Raw genomic sequence first — 21,416 nt, forward strand, 5'->3', positions numbered from 1 at the left:
CTAAAGTCTCTCATGAAAGACTCCTCGGAATCTGGGAGACTATGGCATCAGAAGCAGTGTGCTTTTGTGGATTGGTAGCTGGATAAAAGATAGAAACAGAAAGTAAGACTAAATGGTAATGTTTTCTACATGGAGAAAGATTATATTAGTGGAGTGGCCCAGGGCTCTATATTGGGACCTCTGCTATTTAGCATATTCATAAATGATCTGGAGAAAGAAATGACAAGCGAGGTGACCACATTTACAGATGACATGAAATTGTTTCAAGTCATTAAAACAGCAACGGATTGTGAAGAACTGTAGAAGGACCCTGTGAACGTAGGAGACTGGGATTTGTTGCGGGCATAGACCCTTGGGCCAAGGTGGAGTTGGCACAACCTGCAGTCCCTACCATCGGCTGGTGGAACTGGATAAGGCAGAGGCCTGACTGGAGCTTTGCCTATTCCAGCCCTTGTTCCCCTTAGGTTGAGCCCTCAGGTGCCTGGGCCAGCAGGTCTCAGGTGGGGGCCTCTGCTGAGAAATGGAAGATCCCTATAGAGATAGCTGGGTTACAGGCCAGGGTCAGGGACGGATGGAGATCAGATGAAGTCAAAGAGGGGGCAGTGGTCAGTGGCAGGTTGACTTCAAACAAAGTCCAAGGTAAACTGGAGTCAGAACCAGAGACCCGTCCAAGGGAAGGAAGGACAGATAGGCAGGCAGGCAGACTAGGCAACAAAAGACACTGAAAACTGGCCACAGGACAAAGGCAAGGAATGTGGAACACAGACCAGGAACGTAGGCAGGGACGCTGAGGCAACTTGCTGTACTAAACAGTAGTTGGACCTATTGCCAAGGTAAGGAGGAGCTGCTGCTGCTGCAGTGGCCTTTTATAGGCCTTTGATATTGAGGCCAACAACGAGCAGTGCTGGACTTTTCCCACTGCGGGCCCTTTAAATAAGTCCGCAGAAGGTCCAGGAAGAGCGACCGTGTCAGAAGCAAATTGAATGCAGCGGCCTGCCGCACATCCATTTGGACTCCTACCCCGGTCTCGCAATTTTTTCCCCTGGGGCTCAGGGCTGGAGGTGAATGAGGTGGTCTGCGGGACAAGTCCATGGACTACCAAACACAACAGGACTCTAAATGCCACATACAATTTAATGTGGATAAGTGTAAAGTAAGGCCCATAGGGAAAAATAATTCCATCTACAGGTCCGCGATGCTGGGTTCCATATTAGGAGTTGTCATTCAAGAAAAGGACTGGGTTTTGATGGAAAATACCTTCAACTTGACTCAGTGTGTGGTGGCAGCGGTTTAAAAATGCAAATAGAATATTGGAAATGATTTAGAAAGGAAGAGAGAACAAAATTGAGAATATCATAATGTCTTTGTATAGATCTATGGTGAGCCCACATCTTGAGTATTGTGTGCGGTTCTGGTCATCCCATCTCTTTAGACACAGCAGAAATAGAAAAAGTGCAGAGAAATGTGACAAAAATGTTAAAAGGGGATGGAAAAGCCCCCTTACAGAGATTAGGGCTCTTTATCTTGGAAGAGATGACGGGGAGGAGATAGGATTGAAATTTATAAAATCATGTGTGAGGTGGAATGCAAGTTATGTGCCCTTTCAAACAACATCAGGACTAGGGGACTCTCCATGAAACTAGCAACTTGCAGATTTAAAACAAATCATAGGAAGTATTTTTTTTTCACCCAGCGCACAGTCAGGCTTTTGGAATCAAGGCAACGAGCAGGGTCAAAAGAAGATTGCTAAATCCCTGAAGCGTTTATCCCCGATAGCGAGATGACAAGAAATAGATCAACTGTCGGGAATCTGACAGGTACTTGTGACCTGGACTGGCCGCTGTCAGAGACAGGATGCTGGGCTCCATGGACCTTGGTCTGATGCTTTATGGCACTTCTTATGTTTTTATGCTCAGTATACAGGGACACAGTCCCTTTTAATCTCTGGCCAGCACTTGAATTAGAACACGCAGGACGTGCCCTGACCTCTAGTGTTCCCATACCTGTAAATCAGGGATGTGTAAACAGTTTGAAAGCTGTAATACCAGATCAAAACCTAATGTAATAATTTAAAAGAGAATGAGTGTTTAATTGTGAACATCTAAACGCGACTCTCGGATGATATTAAAGAGACTATTAAGTTGAGGGCAGAGGGAAACAAACTGAAGGGAGCGACTGGAGAGAAATGAGCACACACTGCTGGTATCTGAAAGCATCAGACACAAACAGATCTATTATAGTCACTTGCATCGTCTATATTCCACACTGGAAAGACGGCACGAGATGATGGCCTCTGCCATGAAGGGATCACAGAAAGGTTTGTTTATATCATTTGGGATGGATTACAAACAACATTCACAAGTAAATACACATCCATAATACATTACACTCAGAAATCATAAGAGCTCCACATGGGATTAATAAAAACAGAGAAAGCAGTTAGTCTCAAGATAATTTATTTCTAAATAAATAAATATAAGCTGCGACCTTTGAAATCTGTACTTTCGTGTTCGGCTTTCTGTAGTTCTGTCTTCGCCCGACTCCTGCCGTGCTGTTCCTTGGCTTGCCTCTTGCACCTGTTAAAAACCCTACAGCCGGTTCAGAATTCCGCTGCTCGCCTGCTCTCCGGTACCTCATCGCGAGAACATCTCTCTCCCGTTTGCAGGGTGAGTTACGTTTAAAACTCGCCTGACTTGTCTTCAAGTCCCTCCACAATCTGGCGCCTTCCTGTGCTGTTTCTTCAGTTCATGGATATCGGCCCTCACCATCCTTACGGAGCAAACGTCCGTGAGAGATTCCAACATTTAGGCCCACACACTTGGCAGAATCTAGGGACCGGATCTTTCAAGCAGCAGGACCCGCGCTTTGGAATAACTTACCGGAAGAAATCGGAGCCGACCAGGTATTACACCGCTTCCGTAATCCGCTCAAGGCGTAACATTTTGCCCTTGCGTTCTCCGAATGATGCTTATTTGGTCATTCTGTTTTCGCTGGTCTGCATTTATGATTTCTGAGTATATCGTTTGTAACATATTGTGACCGTATTTAATTGTGATTTACTGGGAATGTTGTTTGTAATCTGCTGAGATTTGCGGATCAGCGCACTATGAATTTTATAAAATAAACTAAAACGCACACTGAGTGCGAGAGAGAAAAAAAAAATTACAATGAGCCAGGACCTAAATATTTGGTGTGGCTTGGGGCGGGTTCAACAAAATGTCTTGGAATTAGCACCTAGGGCAAATCCAGCTCTGGAAAGTATGCAGGGTAATGCCAAAACAACCTGTCGAGCAAGGCCGCCAAGCTGCTGAGTCATGGGACCTAGGGCAGTCCAGCAGTGCTCATCCAAGGCAGGGGGAGTGCAATGCCAACCATTTCCTCCTGACCCCAGGCACATGGCTAGCGTTGCCAACTGGCTCCAGGTTTTCAGGACAGGTTGAGGCAGGAACATGTAGCTCTGATTGCCCCATGAAATGCAAGACTAGAAGTCCCTGCATGCACCGGGGTAAAACCAGGACCGGATCGGGCTGTCCTGAAAATCTGGAACCAATTGGCAATGCTACACGTGGCGTTTCTACCCAGGGTTCATGCCCACTAAAGGGCAACCCTCCCTCCTAACCGGGCACCAGTGCTTTCATGACTGGATGCCGCTTTTTTTAGATGAATAGTATTTACCGGTGATTACTCTGCAAGCCAGATTCACAAAAATGACTCCATCTCCGGAATCTGAAAGGGTAAATTGTCTAAACGTTGCGCCCCTGCGCCCCCCCAATTGGATTAGAAGTAGGGGGCAGGGTTCCACAGTCTGCATGCTTTCAGCCAAATCGGGTGGAGGTGCTCCCAAGGGCACCTCAAGGCTGCGATCCAGAAACAACAATGCAGACTTTCAAATCAATAAATGAAAAAAAGGGAACCTCGTGTAAACTGTTTATAAACTTCACAGGGCAATTCCTTCATAAACATTATATCAAGTGGAAAGTGGGGGTTTCATATATATTTTTTTTTTTTTGGCAGGAACCATCCAGGTTATCCCGTCCTTTTATTTTCATCATCAACCAACCCTCCTTCCACCTCTTTTTTTTTTTTTTTTAATAAATTGCGTGAAGCGCTGTGAAATTCATACTTTGTTAAAGTGCACTTGTAACGTGACATAAATTATATATATTTTTTTAAATTTAAAAAAATGCCCAAAAGACTTTTCAATATCTGTATACAGACCGGCAGAACAGAAACTCAGCTGGATTAAGATGTAATGTTTAAGCAGCTGCTTCATCAAACCCGACTTGCGCAAGTCTTAAGGATACAGAGCAATTTAAAGCTATTTAGAAAACTCCTCAAAACATGGCTGTTCGAGCAAGCAGATAGAGACGGCAGAGGCTAAACTGCATTTCCACACCACATCATTTTATATAACTATCCAGGACTATTCTATTAGATTCATTTATGTCTCTATCAGTTATCGTGCTTTTATGACTTATGAGGGTTGGAATCTTTGTACTCATAATTAACCATGAGAGTAGATTATTTACTTTATTCTTAGGTTCTTTTATATATCCATGTTTAATCTATTTATTTATAGTTTGATGTATAAATAATTTTATATTGGTGAGTTTTTTGTTGTTTTTACAGTTTTATTGTTATCCTGTAAACTGTTGTGAAGGCTAGTACCAAACAGTATATAAAAATCTATAAATAAATAAATGAATATCACCAAAATCGAATGCTAGGAATGGAGAATAAAACAGAAAATATCATAATGCTCCTGTTTCGCTCCATGGCCCGAGCATACCTCGAGTACTGTTTGCAATTTTGGTCACCACATCTCAAAAAAAAAGACATTGCAAAACTAGAAAAAGTGTAGAGAAGGGCAACAAAGTATAGAAAAGTGTAAAAAAAAATGATGAAGGGGGATGAACAGCTCCTTTATGAAGGAAGGGCTAGACAGGTTAAGGTCTTCAGTTTGGAAGAGAGATGGGGGATGGTTATTTACCCTTTCCAATAGTACCAGGACGACAAGCAGCAGATTTAAAACAGATCACAGAAAGTATTTTCACTCAGTACACAATCGAGCTGTGGAAGCTGTTGCCAGAGGACGAGGTCAAGGTGACGAGCATAGCGGGGTTTAAAAGAGGTTTAGACAAGTTTCTGGGAGGAAACGTCCATGACACATTATTAGCCAAGCCGACCTTGGAAAGCCATCGTTTATCACTTGGAGTAACAAAACAGATCAACTTTTTGAGATCTGCTGGTCACCCGGACTGGCCACTGTTGGAGACTAGATGCTGGGCTTGTTGGACCTTGGTCTGACTCTTCCTGTCGCTTTAAGTCAACTCAGCTGCTCTCTGCAGACATTTGCCTGCTTGCGCTTCATCTGCAGTGCTCCTGAGAGCCGGCTATAAAGATGAGTCTGGCAATAAGTTATTTCAGCCAGATTGTGAGGCATATCTCAGGAGGTCTACCATCATACTAAGTAATACATCCCTTAATGTCAAACGTAAACAATGCCTAGAGCAGATCCACAAAAAAAGCTGAATAAGAGAGCACGCAAACACAACACACCAGTACCAGGCAGATTGCCCTGCCGAGAGCTACACACATACAACAGGCATCCTAGAGGCGTTTCTTGCTAAGCAGATCCTCTATTCACGTTTACTCCTAAAAGCTATTCAGAGTATTTTGCAGAGGAAATGGTTTTATTGGTTTCAAAATTCTATTCGGATTTTTCTGAAACACAGCACACCAAATCAAACAGAGTTAAAACTTGATTCAGCTGTCCGCAGTCCTTGTTTTTATTAGGCAGCAAGCTGTGCTGATGGCGACACAACAGGGCTCCACATGGCTGAGGTCAGCAGGACAAGTTGCACGTCACTGAAAACCGCAACCAGTCTTCCAAATGAGGAAGAAATAATTTACAGCCAGGGGGCAGGTCGACTCCAGCTACACCAGCAGCCAAGACGGGCACTATACTGCCTGCACGTTACTCAGCAACTCAATAACACCTTCTTTGGACATGAACACAACCTCCCCCGTGTTCTGACACCAGACTTCAAACTCCGACGGGGTGTCCAACGCTCTCTTCCCAGCGATTATTACATAGGGATAACCCAGCTTGTTAGCGTCTTTCAGTCTTTTGCCAATGGTCAAATGAGTTCTGTCATCTAGCAGCATGTCACCCTCGACCTGAGGGACAGCTTCGGCAAGGTCATCGTACAGGGCGTCTGTAAGGACGATGGCACTTTCTTCCTTGCTGCCCTTCTTCGGGGGAATGAGACAGACCTGGTAAGGGGCAATAAGTCCTGGCCACCGAATGCTGTCCTCTGTCGAGAGGACTTCAATAGAAGCAGCTAGGATGCGAGTGACGCCCAAGCCGTAGCAGCCCATTTCTGCAGTAACAGGCTTGTTCTGGGCATCCGAATAAGCAGCATTAAAAATACAGGAGTACTTGGTACCCAGATAAAACGTGTGCCCAACCTCTATCCCTTTTGTCTCGGTGAGTTCTCCTTGGCAAGCTGGGCATTCTTTCTGATCAGGTTTAACCATTTCCACGTTGGCCGAGAACTTGCAGCTGGGGCAGACCAAGAGCCGATCTTCTCCGACACCCGCAGGTAGCTGAAACTCGTGCGACATCTTCCCACCAATACTACCAGTATCGGCTTGCACCTTTACAAACTGCAACCCTAACTTACTTAATAAGTGACAGTAGGCATCGCACACAATGCGATACGTGTGGCGTGCTGCCTCCTCCGAAACATCAAAGGTGTACATATCTTTCATGTAAAACTCTCTGCTGCGCAGCAGGCCAAAGCGAGGCTTGATCTCATCCCGAAACTTTCGGGTTATCTGGTAAAGCAAGAGGGGCAACTGTTTATAGGACAAGGTCCCATTCGAGGCAATCAGATCCGTTATCGTCTCCTCGTGAGTAGGCCCCAAGCAGTATTCTTTGTTGTGTCTGTCTGTCAATCTGAAAAGCTCCTTGCCCATTAAATCCCACCGCTCACTTGCTCGCCAGAGTTCGGCAGAGCACAGGCCAGGCATGTTAAGTTTCTGTCCTCCTATGGCCTGCATTTCTTTGTCTATGAGTGCGATGAGTTTCTCCATGGCTCGGACAGTGTAGGGCAGGTAGGAATAGCATCCAGGGCTTGTAGGATGGATTAACCCTGCTTGTAGCATCAGCTGCTGGCTTTTGCAGGTCAGCTCACTGGGTTTGCTTTCCAGCGCAGGCACTCTGTCTTCCCGGAGATTCATGGGCCGAAAGAGCTGGGACTGTAGAAGGCGCGCCCTTCGAGCAGGGGGACAGTGGTGGAACCTGGAATGAGTGCCCAGACGGAGCAGTATTTCTCGCCATCCTCCTCGTAACATTCCTACTGCTGAGCTCCAGGGACTCCCAGCTCTGTGAATGAAAAGTCAATCCATTAAACATTATTTTGTACAATATCCCCCACTTCAGTCTTTCACTCTTTCATAATATGCTAATGACCATAAAGAATGGCGATACATCATTACACAAATGGTTTCCTAAGAAAATAAGAAGTTGCCATAGTGTGTCAAACAGAGTCCATCAAGGCCAGCATCCTGTTTTTCAACAGTGGCCAATCCAGGATACAAGTTCCTGACAAATACCGAAACAGTAAATAAATGCCATGCTACTAATAACCAGTGGCTATTCCCTAAGTCGATTTGATTAATAGCAGTTTATGAACTCCTCCTCCAGGACCTTGTCCAAACCATTTTTAAACCCAGCTTCATTAAATGTCTTAACCACATCCTCCAGCAATACATTCCAGAGCTTAATTATGCATTGAGTGATAAAGCATTTTCTCCAATGTACTTAATGGCGTGTCCCCTAGTCCTTGTATTATCTGAAAGAATAAACAATCACCGTATATACTCGTGTATAAGTCAAGCTCATAAATAAGTCAAGGGCATTTTGGGGGCTAGAAAAGTAAAAAAATTGCTGTGACCCGTGGAAAAGTCTAGGGTAAAACCTAGGGGGCTTATGACTCTCCCCGGTGGTTCACTCCTTCCCTCTCTCTCCAATGGCTATCCCTGGTGACTCACTCCTTTCCTCTCATCCTTCCCCCATGGCTATCCCTGGTTGTTCACTCCTTCCTTCCCCCTCCCAATACCTTAACTCACCCGCTGCTCGTAGGATGAAGATGGGAGCTGCGACTGCTCAGATGCACCCTCCCTCCTCCCCTGCGGGGTCCCAGTGTCAAGCTTTGAACCATATGGTTCTAAGTGTGCCAATCAGACCCTGGCAGGGGAGGACGCATCTGAACAGTAGCAACTCCCAACAACCTGTTAGCAGTTTCTTGGAGGTTGCTAGCAACCCTGGCAGAGGGAGACACTCATAGGCGGGAAGAATAGAAGCAGTAAAAAAAAAAAAAAAAAATGAAAGAAAAGACTAGAAACTACAATTTGAAAAATTAAAAAAAAAAACCACAAGCTGCCGCCGGTCCACGGGTTCGAAAACGGACGCTCAGTTTTGCTACCATCCATTTTGTGAAGCCGTGGCTGTCAGCAGGTTTGACAACTGACGCCGGTAAAATTAAGAGTCGGTTGTCAGACCTGCTGACAGCCGCCACTTCCTCTAATAAGGAGGCACTAGGGATGCACTATTGTCCCTAGCGCCTCCTTATTAGCACAGGCCCTAATTTAAATAGAGAATCACACGCCCAGGGGAGGTGCTTGGGCACGCGTCTGGAGAGCGGGTACTCAACACAGAGCACCGGCTCTCCCGCACTTTATAATTGAAGCGGCCTGTTTGTAATTATCTGTTTCAGTAATGCAGCAGGATCTGGGACCCTCATGGGTGGCCATCTGTGATCCTCAAAAGCCACAAATAGGCTTGGTTTTCAGGCTATTCATAATGAATATGCATGAGATTTATATGCACTGCATCCACTCTATGCAAATTTATCTCATGCATATTCATTGTGGATATCCTAAAAAACGGACCTGTATGTGGCTCATGAGGACCACAGTTGGACTTCTTATGTGCCTATTACTGTTAAATATTTTAATATAATTTCTACTAGCAATCACTTTCTTAATCCTATTTGCAGAAAAAGCCAAGGATTATAAGAATGAAGAGAAAAATTATTTTACGGAAAGGCAATACAAGAAGGCCATAGCCATTTACACCGAGGGCTCATCAAATCGATGCACGGATCAAGACCTAATCGTCTCTTGTCTGCTGTTGCCTTCTGCTCTCCCAGGCTAATGTTGCCAGATCTGAAATATAGCATTATCATATGGGAAGGGCAAAGCATTGTATTTTACAAAAAGCTATCAAAGGAAAAACCAGACATTGCAAACATACAGCGAAATGAAAAAAAAAAATGATTACAGATTTATGTAAAAAATCGAAAGCTTTATAAACAACAGATCTGAAACCAGGTTTGATCACTTTAATCAAAGCTCAGACGCTAGCACGGCACGGTTCTCTTCCACCCACATTCAAGCAGCAAACTCCACTTGACCAACACCTCCCTCCAGTCCTTCCTTACCTCCGCTCGAAGCAAGCAAAGGGCGGCCACAGAGAGAACGCTCAGACGGCCTGCACGGCAGGGAGAAACCGGAACAGAGCCCGAGCATGTCCACCACCAGAGGTGGCAACGCTGCTTCCGCCTTGGAGGTGGACCGAGGTGAAAGGACTCCCTGATTGGTTGCGGGCAGGACAAGGCAGGGAATCCAGAGCAAGTTCCGCCTTTGCTCCCCCTTCTTGCATTGGCTGTGTGACCGCAGGAGGCTGGTCGAGGACCCTCGTAGACTCAGCTGATTGGCTACATGCTGGTGTGGTTAACAATTAAGTTTCTTTGCTGTCGCCGTCTGTGGCGCTAACGCACAATATTAGAGTAAGTTAGTGACAAAAGACATTGTACATTTTTTCGCAGTTTTTGGATTTATTAATCGTACATCGTACGATAGGTTTCATGCGAGTGCCCCCCTGTTTAATGACGTTGGTGCATAATTTGCATGAGCTACCAATAGTAAAGCGTTACAGACTCATGTCCGCAACCAATCCGAAGGTTGCTTTTATTGTAACGTCTTTACCCAATAGCGTAGCACAGATTGGACTCGAGGCGGTGATTGGCTGCAGCACCGACACAAAGCCGGAAGAGACGGGAGGTTGGGGGGGGGTTATACGGATAAATAATTTTTTGAGGTTTTGTTTTTATGTTTGTAGGCGGCCCGTAAATTGATCTGCCTGAAGGAGCAGTTTCCCGGCTCCACCATGGCTTCCCAACCTCCAGAGCACGATGAGGATTCTATGGACGCATTCCTGGAAAAATTTAAGACACAGAAATATAAAGAAGGCTTCAACGAGAGCACGTGGGAGGAGGTCAGTGCAAGAGCCGAGGCGGCGGTAGAGGGTTAGCGCTGACGGATCTCCGCACGCCTTTCAGAGTCCCAATTCTTTGAGATCCTGTTCACCGTTTCCAGCAGCAAAGACACCCAGGACACAAATCGCCTAACGTCACTGTACGGAGGTGACGTCACTGCGCCGCTGGAAGACAGATGCGCTCATGTGCTTCCGAAAGATGAAAGGCTTTTGTTTTCTGTTCGTTTTTAACACATTTCTTAATTTTAACATCTCCATTGATAAATTCAGATTTGCTACTTATTATAAACTTGTACGAAGGTATGTAGCTTGATACCTTCTTCCAAAATAGCTTTTATTTTCCTAGAATTAGAGCCAGTGGCGTAGCCAGAATTGATTTTTTGGGTGGGCACAAGGTTAACATGGGTGGGCTGTAGGCATGCAGGTCTACTAGTTGTTTTTTTTTACTGATAAATAATGCCAAATTATGCAGCATAACATTCACATCTACGCCTAAGTATGAGGTTTACTTAATGACACAAACATAATTCACGGTGATTTGTGGTACTTTAGCCTTCTTATTATTACGATTTTATACACGGCTCCTACCTGTCCATAAATTTTGAGAGAGCGGTTGTGTTGCTTATATTTAAATTGCTAACATCTCAAAATATAGATATTTTTACCTTTGTTGTCTGATCTTTATATTTTTCTAATCAGTTGGTCCTGGTCTCTTTTTCCCATTTTTTCCCTTATAGCTCATTTCCTAATTCCTTTTCAGTGTCTTTCTTCTATTACTGTCTTCTTCCCTTCCACACACACACACACACACGCTTTCTCTCACAGACTCCCTCTCACACACTCAAGCTGTCACTCTCATATGCTCTCCCCCCCCCCCCCCCTCACAAGCTCACATTCTCTGCAGACACACATACAAGTTCTCACTTTCTCACCCCTCCCCAGGCTTATATTCTTATGCACACACAGACGCACATCCAGGCACCCATTCTCACCCACACACATAAACCCAGACTCCCATTCTCACCCACAAACCCATGCTCCCAGTCTCACCCACACATATTCAAGCTCCCATTCTCATCCATACATATACACATTTAAGGTCCTATTCTCACCCACACATACACACATTCAAGCACCCATTCTTATCCACATATTCAAGCTTCCATTCTCACCCACCCACACAAACCCAGGCTCTCATTCTCACCCATATATACACACATTCAAGCTCCCATTCACCCACATATTCAAGCTTCCATTCTCACCCACATACACACCCAGGCTCCAGTTTTCACCCACACACACACTCCCATTCTCATCCACACATACACATTCAAGCACGTGCACAGCTTCCGCTTCCTCCCCCCAAAGCAGGAAGATCAGCTGCCTCTCCTGCTGCCACTGGCCTCCTGCTATCTTCGGGCGTCGGGCCGAACTTCCTGTTGGGGGGGGGGAGCGGAAGCGCAGCGGACAACATCCGCTTCCTCCCCCCCCCCCCAGCAGGAAGATCGGCCCGACGCCCGAAGATAGCAGGAGAACGGGTGGCAGCAGGAGAGGCAGCTGATCTTCCTGCATTGGGGGGAGGAAGCGGAAGCTGCGCTTCCACTCCCCCCCCCCCCCCCCGAACAGGAAGACCGGTTGGCCATACGGCCGCAGCAGCGCTTCCCCATGTGTGCTGTGATGGCGCGCGAGGTGTGGGTTCTCTTGTTCGCTGTCGCGGGGATGGGATCCCGCGACAGCCTTGCAGTTCCGGTGCAGGTTGGGTGGGCACCTGCCCACCCAGGCCCACCCGTGGCTACGCCACTGATTAGAGCACAATCTGTGTGCTAAAGACAGGTTTTTATTGCTAGCAAGGTATATAAGAATCATAGTCAAGATTCGCACATTAATTATGTGCTTCCTAGCATATATTATGAAGTGATAATGGTTTCAATCCCAGCGTCCAAGAGAGAACTATCCAAAATACTTCAGATATGTACAATGTCTTGCCATAAAAAGTTAATTTTGGGACAGTTAACTCAAGGTCATATTTGGGGCGAGGAGCTGAACCAAACTGCCCACGTTGCAGATCTGTGCTGCGACCATTTCTGGCACACTGCCAACCCTATCACCAAAACATGGAAGTTACAAAGCCACATGGAGCTGGTTCATTTGTCTTCATTTGATGTGCCAGACAAGGGCCACCAGTGTTACGGATCCATCCAAACTTTTTTGTTTCACATGCAGGAATTCAATAAGGTTCCTTTGTTTATGAAGAAAGCCCCAGCGGAAATTGATCCAGAGAAAAATCCTGATCTTGCCTGCCTCCAGTCTCTGCTTTTTGACGAGGGAAGATCTCCTGAAGGTATCTGTTTCTGCAGAATTATATAAAGTGCAATGGTATGCTGGGCTAACAGAGAACCTGGTTGTTCCCTTGCTTCCCCCAGAATGAGGGAGTTAACTTATAAGCCCGCTTGGGAAGGGACATTGTAGCCATGTACATTCCTTATTGAGTGGTGTATATGCTCCTAGCACTACATAAGTATTAAACTATTTGTATTGTTATGAACTTCCAGTACAATGAGTTGGTCATATTTTTCCTTTTGGAAAAAAAAATGCCCACATTAATGTAAGACCTGGCCCTGCATTTAGGAAGCAGTCCCTTGTTTCTCCCCCAAATTGGACCTTATTTGTGGCACCTTGAAAATGTATTAGTTACTTCAAAAAGCCAGCAGCTTGAATTGTGTAAATTGTGCCAACATACGGCACTGTACATCCGCAAAAGGAGAAAATGGTTTCAAGTTCAGTTTGGGGTGTGTTTCTGGGTGCTGTGCTCCTGCTTGCCCTCTGATCCCCAGAGAGCCCAGCAGAAACACAGTTATGTGGCACACCGCAGAGTCTTAGAGCTCTGGTGGAAAGAGAAGAAATATTCTCTTGGTATTCCCCAAGCCCTGCTTTTGACACACGTTCAAGGTTAAACATTTACACCTGTGGTAGAACTTTGACCTAGTCAACGTTTTTATGTCCACTAGGTTGAAATATGCTTGGCCACTATCTAGATGCCTTATTAAAGCAACGGGGTCCGAGATCCTCAGACCAAATAAGTAATTTTAACTATTATAAAGAAAACAGTCTTATGTGCCTGTTATTGTCAAATACTTCAGTATAATTTCACTGGCCGTCACTTTGTGTCCTATTTGCAGAACAAGCCATGGGCTACAAGGATGAGGGGAACGATTATTTTAAGGAAAAGCAGTACAAGAAGGCCATAGTTGCCTACACCGAGGGTTTACGGAAGCACTGCAATGACCGAGACCTGAACACCATCCTCTATACTAACCGGGCGGCAGCTGAGTTCTACTTGGGTAAAAAGCAAACTCCATGGTGACACGAGCCTGGGAATGATGTAAACTGAGCTGCATCCTTCCCTACAACCCTGGTCACTTGGCTGTTCTGGGAGATGTGTGTGCACTGCATCCTGTTAGCAGGGTGACCAATGAGCCCTTCTGTGCTGCTGGACAGGAATCCTTGACCTAGATTTTATGTTGCTTTATGTCTTGCCAGGTAACTATCGCTCTGCTCTAAACGATGCGATTGCAGCAAGAAAACAGAAGCAAGAGCACCTCAAAGCAATTGTGCGAGGTGAGACTTGTAAAGCTCTGGCCTAATTTTTTTTTTTTTTCACAGATAGTTTTCCAAACCATCTGAGTGTGGGTTAGAGGGTTACTGGAGTCCCAGGCTCAGTGTGGGCCTGTGCATGCACTGGAACCCCATGTGGTGGCAGCCCTCTCACCCATTGGGCATTGCAGGACAGTGTTTTCTGCTGTGGTAGCCAGTGACCTCTGGACATTTCCTGGCCCTGGTAAACAGCAATATTACAGCCTGTGGGAAGGAAGTTATCCCCAGAGATCCTGTTGATGCATGAGGGGACATGGGAGGCTGAAACGATGAAAGGGGAAGAGTTACTAGAAAACTACCTGAGGGGTATCCCAGGTGTGATATAAAGTGATGATTCCCTGCGCCGAGGATCTGAGGTCACCAAGGCATGGAAAGATTATATACAGCTTTTAATGAAAAAGCAGGACTGTATCCTTCCAAACCAATGAAACTGATCTCCTCCATTATAATAGCAGCAAGATTAGAGCGTGAATCGGAGTGGAAGAATGCATTTTTTTACCTAATTTGAGCCCATTGCAACAGTGTATTTGGAAGATGTATTAATTGGGAAAGTTAATGGTGATTTAAAAAAGAAATGTTACACATTTTAATGCCATTTGGAAGTCCTTTGAACACTGATACCAGTTGAACTGGCTGTTATGTCAGGAGTGGCTTATCCTTAAATTGCAGAGAACAGATGTTGTAGGGCGGGTGGGTGGTTTTATTTGGTAGAAAACTAGAATCTTGGATTGTAGTTAGGATTTACAGTATCTCCTCTTTTTATGTATGGTTTTTGCTGCTATTACTTGGTTCAATACCATTTAAATGGGAGAAAAAAATAAAAAAAACAGGTCTATTGTAATCTGTATTTAAAAATACATTATCTTCCCTTTGAGTTTGCGTCTGATACCTTCTTCCCTTACTCCTTTAATATTGCTCTGCAGGGTGTGTAGCAGGCCGTATTCAGTCTTATTTCAGGCGATATCTTTCTGTTCTGTAATATTGCCACTCTGCGCTATATACCTCCACGTGTGCAGGTGCTCTGTGTCACTTGGAGCTAAAGAACTTCACAGAGGCAATAGCGTGGTGCGAGGAAGGGCTGAGGATCGACCCCAAGGACAAGAAACTTCTGGATACGAGGACAAAAGCTGACAGACTCCGGGTATGCCTGGGATATTTAGATTAAACGCTGGCTACAGAAAACTGTGGGATGGCACAAGTTTCTATTACATAGCCCTGGCTCGGCCTATAAACCAGATACCTCCTGCTCGAGGTCAAAATCCAGGCTTGCTGCAAGCAGGAATAAAGTCTGTTCTGCAGTAAAGGAAGTTTTTGTGGCAGGGCCCGTTTTGGTAAAGAACAAGCCATGGTCCCGATGAATTAGTGGGGAAGCAAGCCTCTGGTCAATAGTCCACCAGTCATTTCTATCCGGCCCAAACCCACCAGCAGAAGGTGAGGCCAAGTACAGACCTGCTGGTTCCTTCGATCCCGGTTGCTTTCCTGTGTGACACAGATGTGAGGGGAAATCCCACGCTCGGTTGGGTTCTCTGGCATTGCTCCGGCGATGAGACTTGTGCTCCTTATCTGCTGTCACAGTCCGTTTTTGTGAGTCTTTGTTTAGTTCGGCTCTGGGGAGGTTTAGGCACAGAGAGTCCTGCCTGGAGACGGGAATGCCTTCCACACACTTTTGCAGCGCGTCTGTAATGAGCTTTCATTCATTTTATGCTGTCTCTTCCCCTCTCGTAATGGTGCTTGGCCCAAGCAGGTGGAGAAGCTCGCCTTAGTCCATGCTTTGTGGAAACCATGCAATACGTAGCTCAGAGGTAATAGTGGGAGGGGCAGTTAGGAATAACTTGTGCAAGTATCATATAAACATTTTTAGTGTGCGTAAAACATTGTATTCACCTTTGAGCCTTGCCAAGTAAGAAACCCGATGGACATTTCCTCCGGCCTGAGTATCTTCCAAGCACTGTTTTCCCTCAGAGATAAGACTTGGGTGAACAAAAGATAAACATATATATATATATATTTTTTTTTTTTTTCTTTGGTGCAGTAGTGCATACTTGCTTTGCTGGAACGCTGCCTTCAGAAATCATTCTTAGCCGCTGATATTCCATTACACAGTTCTGTACCATCTGGCCCCAGCTTGTGCATGACGGGGAGGGAGGAAGAGGGGGGTCTTAATTGCACTGATGAGAGCATGGTTTTCCCTCCAGCGGGCAGAACAGCGAGATGTGAGGAAAGCAAGAGCGAAAGCGAAGCAGACGCACTCCCAGAGAGAAGCCTTACTGCAAGCGATAAAGGTGAGACCGTCGTGCCCAGCCATCCACCTCCAAAGGAAAAAAAGAGTTCGGTTCGGTGTTTTTGTTTCTGGGAACTTTTGAGAGGGGATGCGATGTGCCCTCGTGAGACTGCAGAAGTTCCCGGCTCCCTGGGTCACCTTGAAGATCTTATTTTTTGAGAACTTCCGGAAGGGCAGATGCATCCTTAAGCCTGACGGTTTTCCCGCGGTCCTGCAGAGAGAGAATGGCAGCACCGTGCTGGCCGTGGGTTGCAGCTTCTCATTCGGCTCTGGGCCTGTGGATTTCTACAGCTGCTCCTTGCACAGGGCCTCAAGTCAGAACAGGCTTTTGATTCGATCGTCTGGTGCCGTTCTAAAGAATGGCACAGAGCGATGGGAACACGTTTTATTCCCTTTCAGGCCGATGCAATAAACCTCACCCACGCTAGCACACAGTTTCCACACGTTTTGGAAGCGTTAGCCTGGCACCCAATGCAATAAGGGGATTAGCGTGTCCAAAACGTGCCCAAGCAACTGCGTAGCCGATAGCCTCATCTACATGGAACTTACGGGTGATGAGCACTATTAGCTATTACCCTTGACGAAGTAAATTGCTGGGCACCTAACACACACTTTTTAACATGGCAAATGTAACACCAGCCCCGGAGCTGGTGTTAAGTCATACCGTGAGTCAAGGGTTTATGAGAAATGCAAAAATACTGTTCTGCGTGGTTCCTCCTTTTAAGTAGCGTTGCAATACTCGGAGCTACTGCTTGCAGTGTTCAAGATTAAAGGAATAATGTAACCTGACCTAAAAAAAAAAAAAAATGTTTTCTGGCCGCACAATTTGCACCTTTCAGGCATGTGTATTGTAAGTATTTTGGGCGAAATCAAGTGAGGCGGGATAAAATGGACGCTCCTATCGAGCACCCGTTGCAATCGTGGGAGCACAGCCACGACTCCTGGGCGCCCGATGCATTTGAGCACTGGTGATGCAAATTTCTTCCCTAGCGCGTCCTTTTTAATGCAGAAACTCATTCACATGTTGCATCGGGCGCCCAGGAGCCAGGGCTGTGCATGCGTTAGGGAAAAGGCTGCTCGATACCAGTGCATGGCCCAGTGGCGACCTCTTGTGGCCACAGTCCACATGTGCATTATATCTGGAGCTGTAAAATTCCTTTTGAACTGTCTTGCAAGGAGGGAGAAAATCCACCTGGATCTTGCCTGTGCCCAGTTCTCACCCTTTCTTGTGCTGCTGGAGGTGGAGGGAGCAGGGGATCCAGATGTCTAAATCCCATGCGTGCTGGGATATCCAAGGTCTCTTGGTGATGGTTTGCTTGAAAGGCGCACACAAATAACTTTCTGGGTTGGGGCCTGGGAGAGGGGAAAGAGTTCAGTATGTGGAAGCTGCTCTCCTCCGGCAGTGGCACGGGAAGGTCACCTTTTTTACATTTTGTGGTTTTTGTCAGTTTTTGGTTTCCTTTCTGACCTAGGATAGGAATATCAAGCTGCTCCAGCAGACCTGTCAAGAGGAGGAAGAGGAGGAGTCATCGGATGGGATAGCTGAGCTCTCCTTGGATGGGCTGAGCTCTGGGAATGCCACTGCTGCAAAGGTGCATTTAGACGAGAACAACAATCTGCACTGGCCTGTACTGTTCCTGTACCCAGAATATGGACAGACGGACTTGATCTCTGCGTTTCATGAAGGCTCCAGGTAATCTCAGGGCCATCTGGGACCTAAGAGTAAGGAAGTGGATGGGACCCTTAAATGCCTCTGAGCCCTTCTCTTTAAATCTACAGTCTGACTTCTGCAAAGCCTTTTCTGAATCAGACTGTTTGCAGCTGCCCAGCTGGGCCCGTTCTGCTGTGTGTGCTCAACGCCAGCCTAGGTAAAAGGGCCTTTGGGGGGGTGTCCCTCTAACCCACAGCCGTTTGAGTGAGGACTGTACAAATCCCAGGCCTTGCAAAATAGGGCGATTCAGGCAGGGAGAGCTGGGTTCTTTGCCCTCTCCATCACCCACAGACGTTAGAGCCAAAGAAGGGAACAGAGAAAGCAGCACAGAGTTCCAAAAGAACCAAAAACAGAATGCAGACGAGGAGGAGAGTGACTGGGAGGTGCCCCATGGTCTTCAACCGTCTTAAAATTAGCTCAGTTTCCCATCCATCTGTGCCGGACGAGACTGTGCTGGCTGTATGATGGTGGTGATTTCTCATATGAGGGTTTGCAGTTATTCTAGACTATGTGGTGCATTTTATTAAAAGCAGCAGCATTAGTGGGGGAAATAGCAGCAAGCATAAGAGCATAATTGCTAGCGCAGAGCAGGGGTGGCTTTTAAAAGATGTGGTAAATCTTAGGTGGAAGGGAACAAGCCGTCACCTGTCTTGTCAGGGAGAACATCTGAAGCAGAAAGTAAAGGCACACGTTGGTTTCAGGTTTATCGAGCACCTGATGGTAATGTTTGCCGAGGACCTGCCGCCCTGGGATTTGGAGAGAAAGTATCATCCAACCAAGCTGGAGGTAAGAGGAGCAGACTTTACCCGGTCCCGCTGATCCCGTGAATGATCCGTACAGCAGAATTGGTGCAAGCTTTGTAGTTTTTTGTTTTTTTTTTCACAGATTGATCATTGTTGTAATGAGCTGATGCACAAATCTCTTCTCTAGCTGCCCTGTCTGCTTAGCTGCACATTGCCCGGATCATTCTCTGTTGCCCACACTGACTCAGGCACAGGCCTCACATCCCAACTCTCGCAGCAGAGGGCAGCAGTGCCCCAGAAGGGAGGCTAGGCATGTTATTAATTAAAGTTTTAACATTACAGAAAATGAACTGGAAGAGGCCGTGGTATTAACAGTCTGAATCGGTGTTGACCACCTTGGCCAGTAGCACAATTAAGTTAGTGGTAAATTTCTGTGCATCCTTCACTGCAGCAGCGAGGGGCGAAACTGGGAGCGGAGTCTGAAGAAGAGGTGGGGGGCACGGTGTGCAGTGCCAGCCTGGCCCTGCTCTTGTAGAAGCACAGGGGGTTTATTGTTTTTATTCTCCCTCTGTTTGACATCTCACAGCTGTATTTTGAAGATGAAGAAAGAGCAGAAATGTACCAGGTTAACGCAGAGGAAACTCTGCTGAAGGCGCTGCAGCACAGCAGGTGAGAGCAGCCTGGAAGGTTTGGTTGTCTCCCCCGTCAGCCTGAGCAGGGAACTGAACGCAGGTCTTCCACATGGCACGGGGCGGATCCAGTCCAAATATGTTTAATTGTAAAATAATTACTAGGAATGATTCAGCTGCATGCGAAGGGTCACATCTACGCTAGCGAGGGGCAGCTCCCAGGGTGTTGTGAGATCAGCCCATGATGCAGGGATTTACTGCTGGGTGGAGTTTATCAGATTCACAGTTCTCAACTCTCACAAACACGGACTTTGATTCTTTTTCCAATTGGTGCAGTAAACTCCACCCCCAGCTTTTGGCAAGGTTTATGTTAATGTGTTTTTGTTTGGGATTTGTTTCCTGCTGCTCAATCAGGTCTGCGATTTGGTACGGTGAGCCTTCCTTGTAACTACCCAGGAATGTTTCACCCATTGTTTTAGCCCCACCGTCCCAAATACTTGTTAAACTCGCTGCAGTGAAGGTCCTGGCCTGGGGCCGTGCATCAAAACGCCTTTCAGAGCCCTGCGGTGTTGCACTCCGGGCAGTGGGTGTCACCCTTCAGCATGGACCTTGTTTTCCTTCCTCGTCCCCTAGGGGCCCCTGAGTGCTCTCTGCAGCCCAGCAGGGGGGGTGTGTGTGGAAGAGCTGGCATGGCGGAACACGGCCCTTCCATTGAGGGCAGCAGACTCCTCTATGCTCTCAGCGCCCTCGCAGCGTGCATGGCCCCAGCTGGCTTGTCGGCTACTCTTTTGTTATTCCTTAAACCATCTCAGAAACTCCTTTTATTTTTTGGCGAGGGACTCCCCTGCCCAGGGACAGATTTAGGATTTTGCTGCCCCTGGGCACTTAAGGTGCAATCGCCCCCTCTCCTGTCAGAGGGCAGCAGAGGAATGAGATTCAGCAGTGCTAGAAGGCAGCAACTCTTAGCAGCCTAGGCCCAGGCAGAACGGCTGCTTCCTGCCAAATCCAGCCCCAACACGTGGCGCAAGGCATTTTGTTCATTAATTGGGGTGAACCAGCGGTCAGGCTTAACGTCCTTGGTGCTCATGCCCTGCGTTAAGCAGCAGCATCTCCTCCTCCCACTGCTTCTGGCCAGGTTGGTCTGGGCCATGCAGATTTCCCTTCCTCCTCACAAATGCATCGGTCCTTTATACTCCCAAGCCTACTCGGAAACAGCTCGGGCAAGGGTTTCTTACGTAGGAGTTTAAGGCATAATTCGGGCAAGTTTTTTAAGAATAATTTGAGGGTCCGCTATAAATGTGACCATCATCGCACCTCTTAGATTTTAGCCATTGGAAGCCACTTTTCTCCTGCCTCCCTGTGAGAGCAGAGAGGTGTGGGGGGCACTTTTATAAAACATTTTTACATATGTCCTGCAGCTTTTAATGGATTTTACCAGATGTGTCTGACAATTGAAAAAGTTAATAGCAGATGTGGGGTTCGGGGTTTTTGTGTGCACTAACCCAAAAACTGAATTTTCCCGAAATTTTTGGAAAATTTGGTTCGGTTTTTGAGTTCCCTGAGCCAGGACTTGCCTAATTCATCCTAAATGATTGCACATCCCTAGTGTTTTTGTAGGCAGCAGATTTTCATGCACAGAAAATATTTGCACTGTAGCTGGTCCTACTCCCACCCTTTAGTGTGCTGTACAGACTGACTGGATCGCCGCTATCCTACTCTGTGCACAGGCCCAGCCTCCAGGCAGGCTTAAGGGGTTGCATAGTGTAATCGACTGTGTTTTTTTGTTCTGTGCAGGTATTTTGTGAAAGCTGGGACACCTACCTTTTTAATTCTTGTAAAGCACTCGCCCTTCTGTATAAGGTATTTGGCTGACAAAAAAGTGCATCAGACAGTATGAACAAGGAGAGCGTGGACATCCCTGTAAACGTGCCCCAGCGTGAGCCTGCACGACCCAAGGTCTGGTTCTTGCCTCCGGCTTTAGCTATTAGTCCTATCACACCTAGCGGTAGCTGCTGTGTTAAAAAATAAAAATCTATGTGTGTTTAGGACTGTT

The 21,416-nt window shown here is 46.5% G+C and overlaps 2 protein-coding genes across 4 annotated transcripts; one reads left to right on the top strand and one right to left on the bottom strand.

The window, feature by feature from the left end:
• Window positions 1-5,393: 5,393 nt before the first annotated feature.
• On the bottom strand, window positions 5,394-9,885 carry PARS2 (prolyl-tRNA synthetase 2, mitochondrial). Its single transcript, XM_029618167.1, has 2 exons — window positions 9,510-9,885; window positions 5,394-7,390 (listed from the first exon to the last, which is right to left on the bottom strand). The coding sequence occupies exon 2, from the start codon at window positions 7,357-7,359 to the stop codon at window positions 5,962-5,964; it is 1,398 nt and encodes a 465-aa protein (XP_029474027.1). The 5' UTR covers window positions 7,360-7,390; window positions 9,510-9,885; the 3' UTR covers window positions 5,394-5,961.
• Window positions 9,886-10,102: 217 nt separating this feature from the next.
• On the top strand, window positions 10,103-21,416 carry TTC4 (tetratricopeptide repeat domain 4). Of its 3 annotated transcripts, none has more exons than XM_029618168.1 (10): window positions 10,103-10,345; window positions 12,569-12,686; window positions 13,525-13,686; window positions 13,886-13,963; window positions 15,016-15,140; window positions 16,195-16,281; window positions 17,753-17,973; window positions 18,693-18,777; window positions 19,321-19,403; window positions 21,158-21,416. In XM_029618168.1, exons 1-10 carry the CDS (start codon window positions 10,238-10,240, stop codon window positions 21,258-21,260), a joined length of 1,170 nt encoding a protein of 389 aa, XP_029474028.1. In that variant the 5' UTR covers window positions 10,103-10,237; the 3' UTR covers window positions 21,261-21,416. The 3 variants fall into 3 exon arrangements, with proteins under 3 accessions (XP_029474028.1, XP_029474029.1, XP_029474030.1); XM_029618169.1 differs by having other exon boundaries at window positions 10,208-10,645; XM_029618170.1 differs by having other exon boundaries at window positions 10,208-10,493.

Source organism: Rhinatrema bivittatum, chromosome 10 (assembly GCF_901001135.1).
Source record: "Rhinatrema bivittatum chromosome 10, aRhiBiv1.1, whole genome shotgun sequence".
Classification (NCBI taxonomy): Eukaryota; Metazoa; Chordata; class Amphibia; order Gymnophiona; family Rhinatrematidae; genus Rhinatrema; species Rhinatrema bivittatum.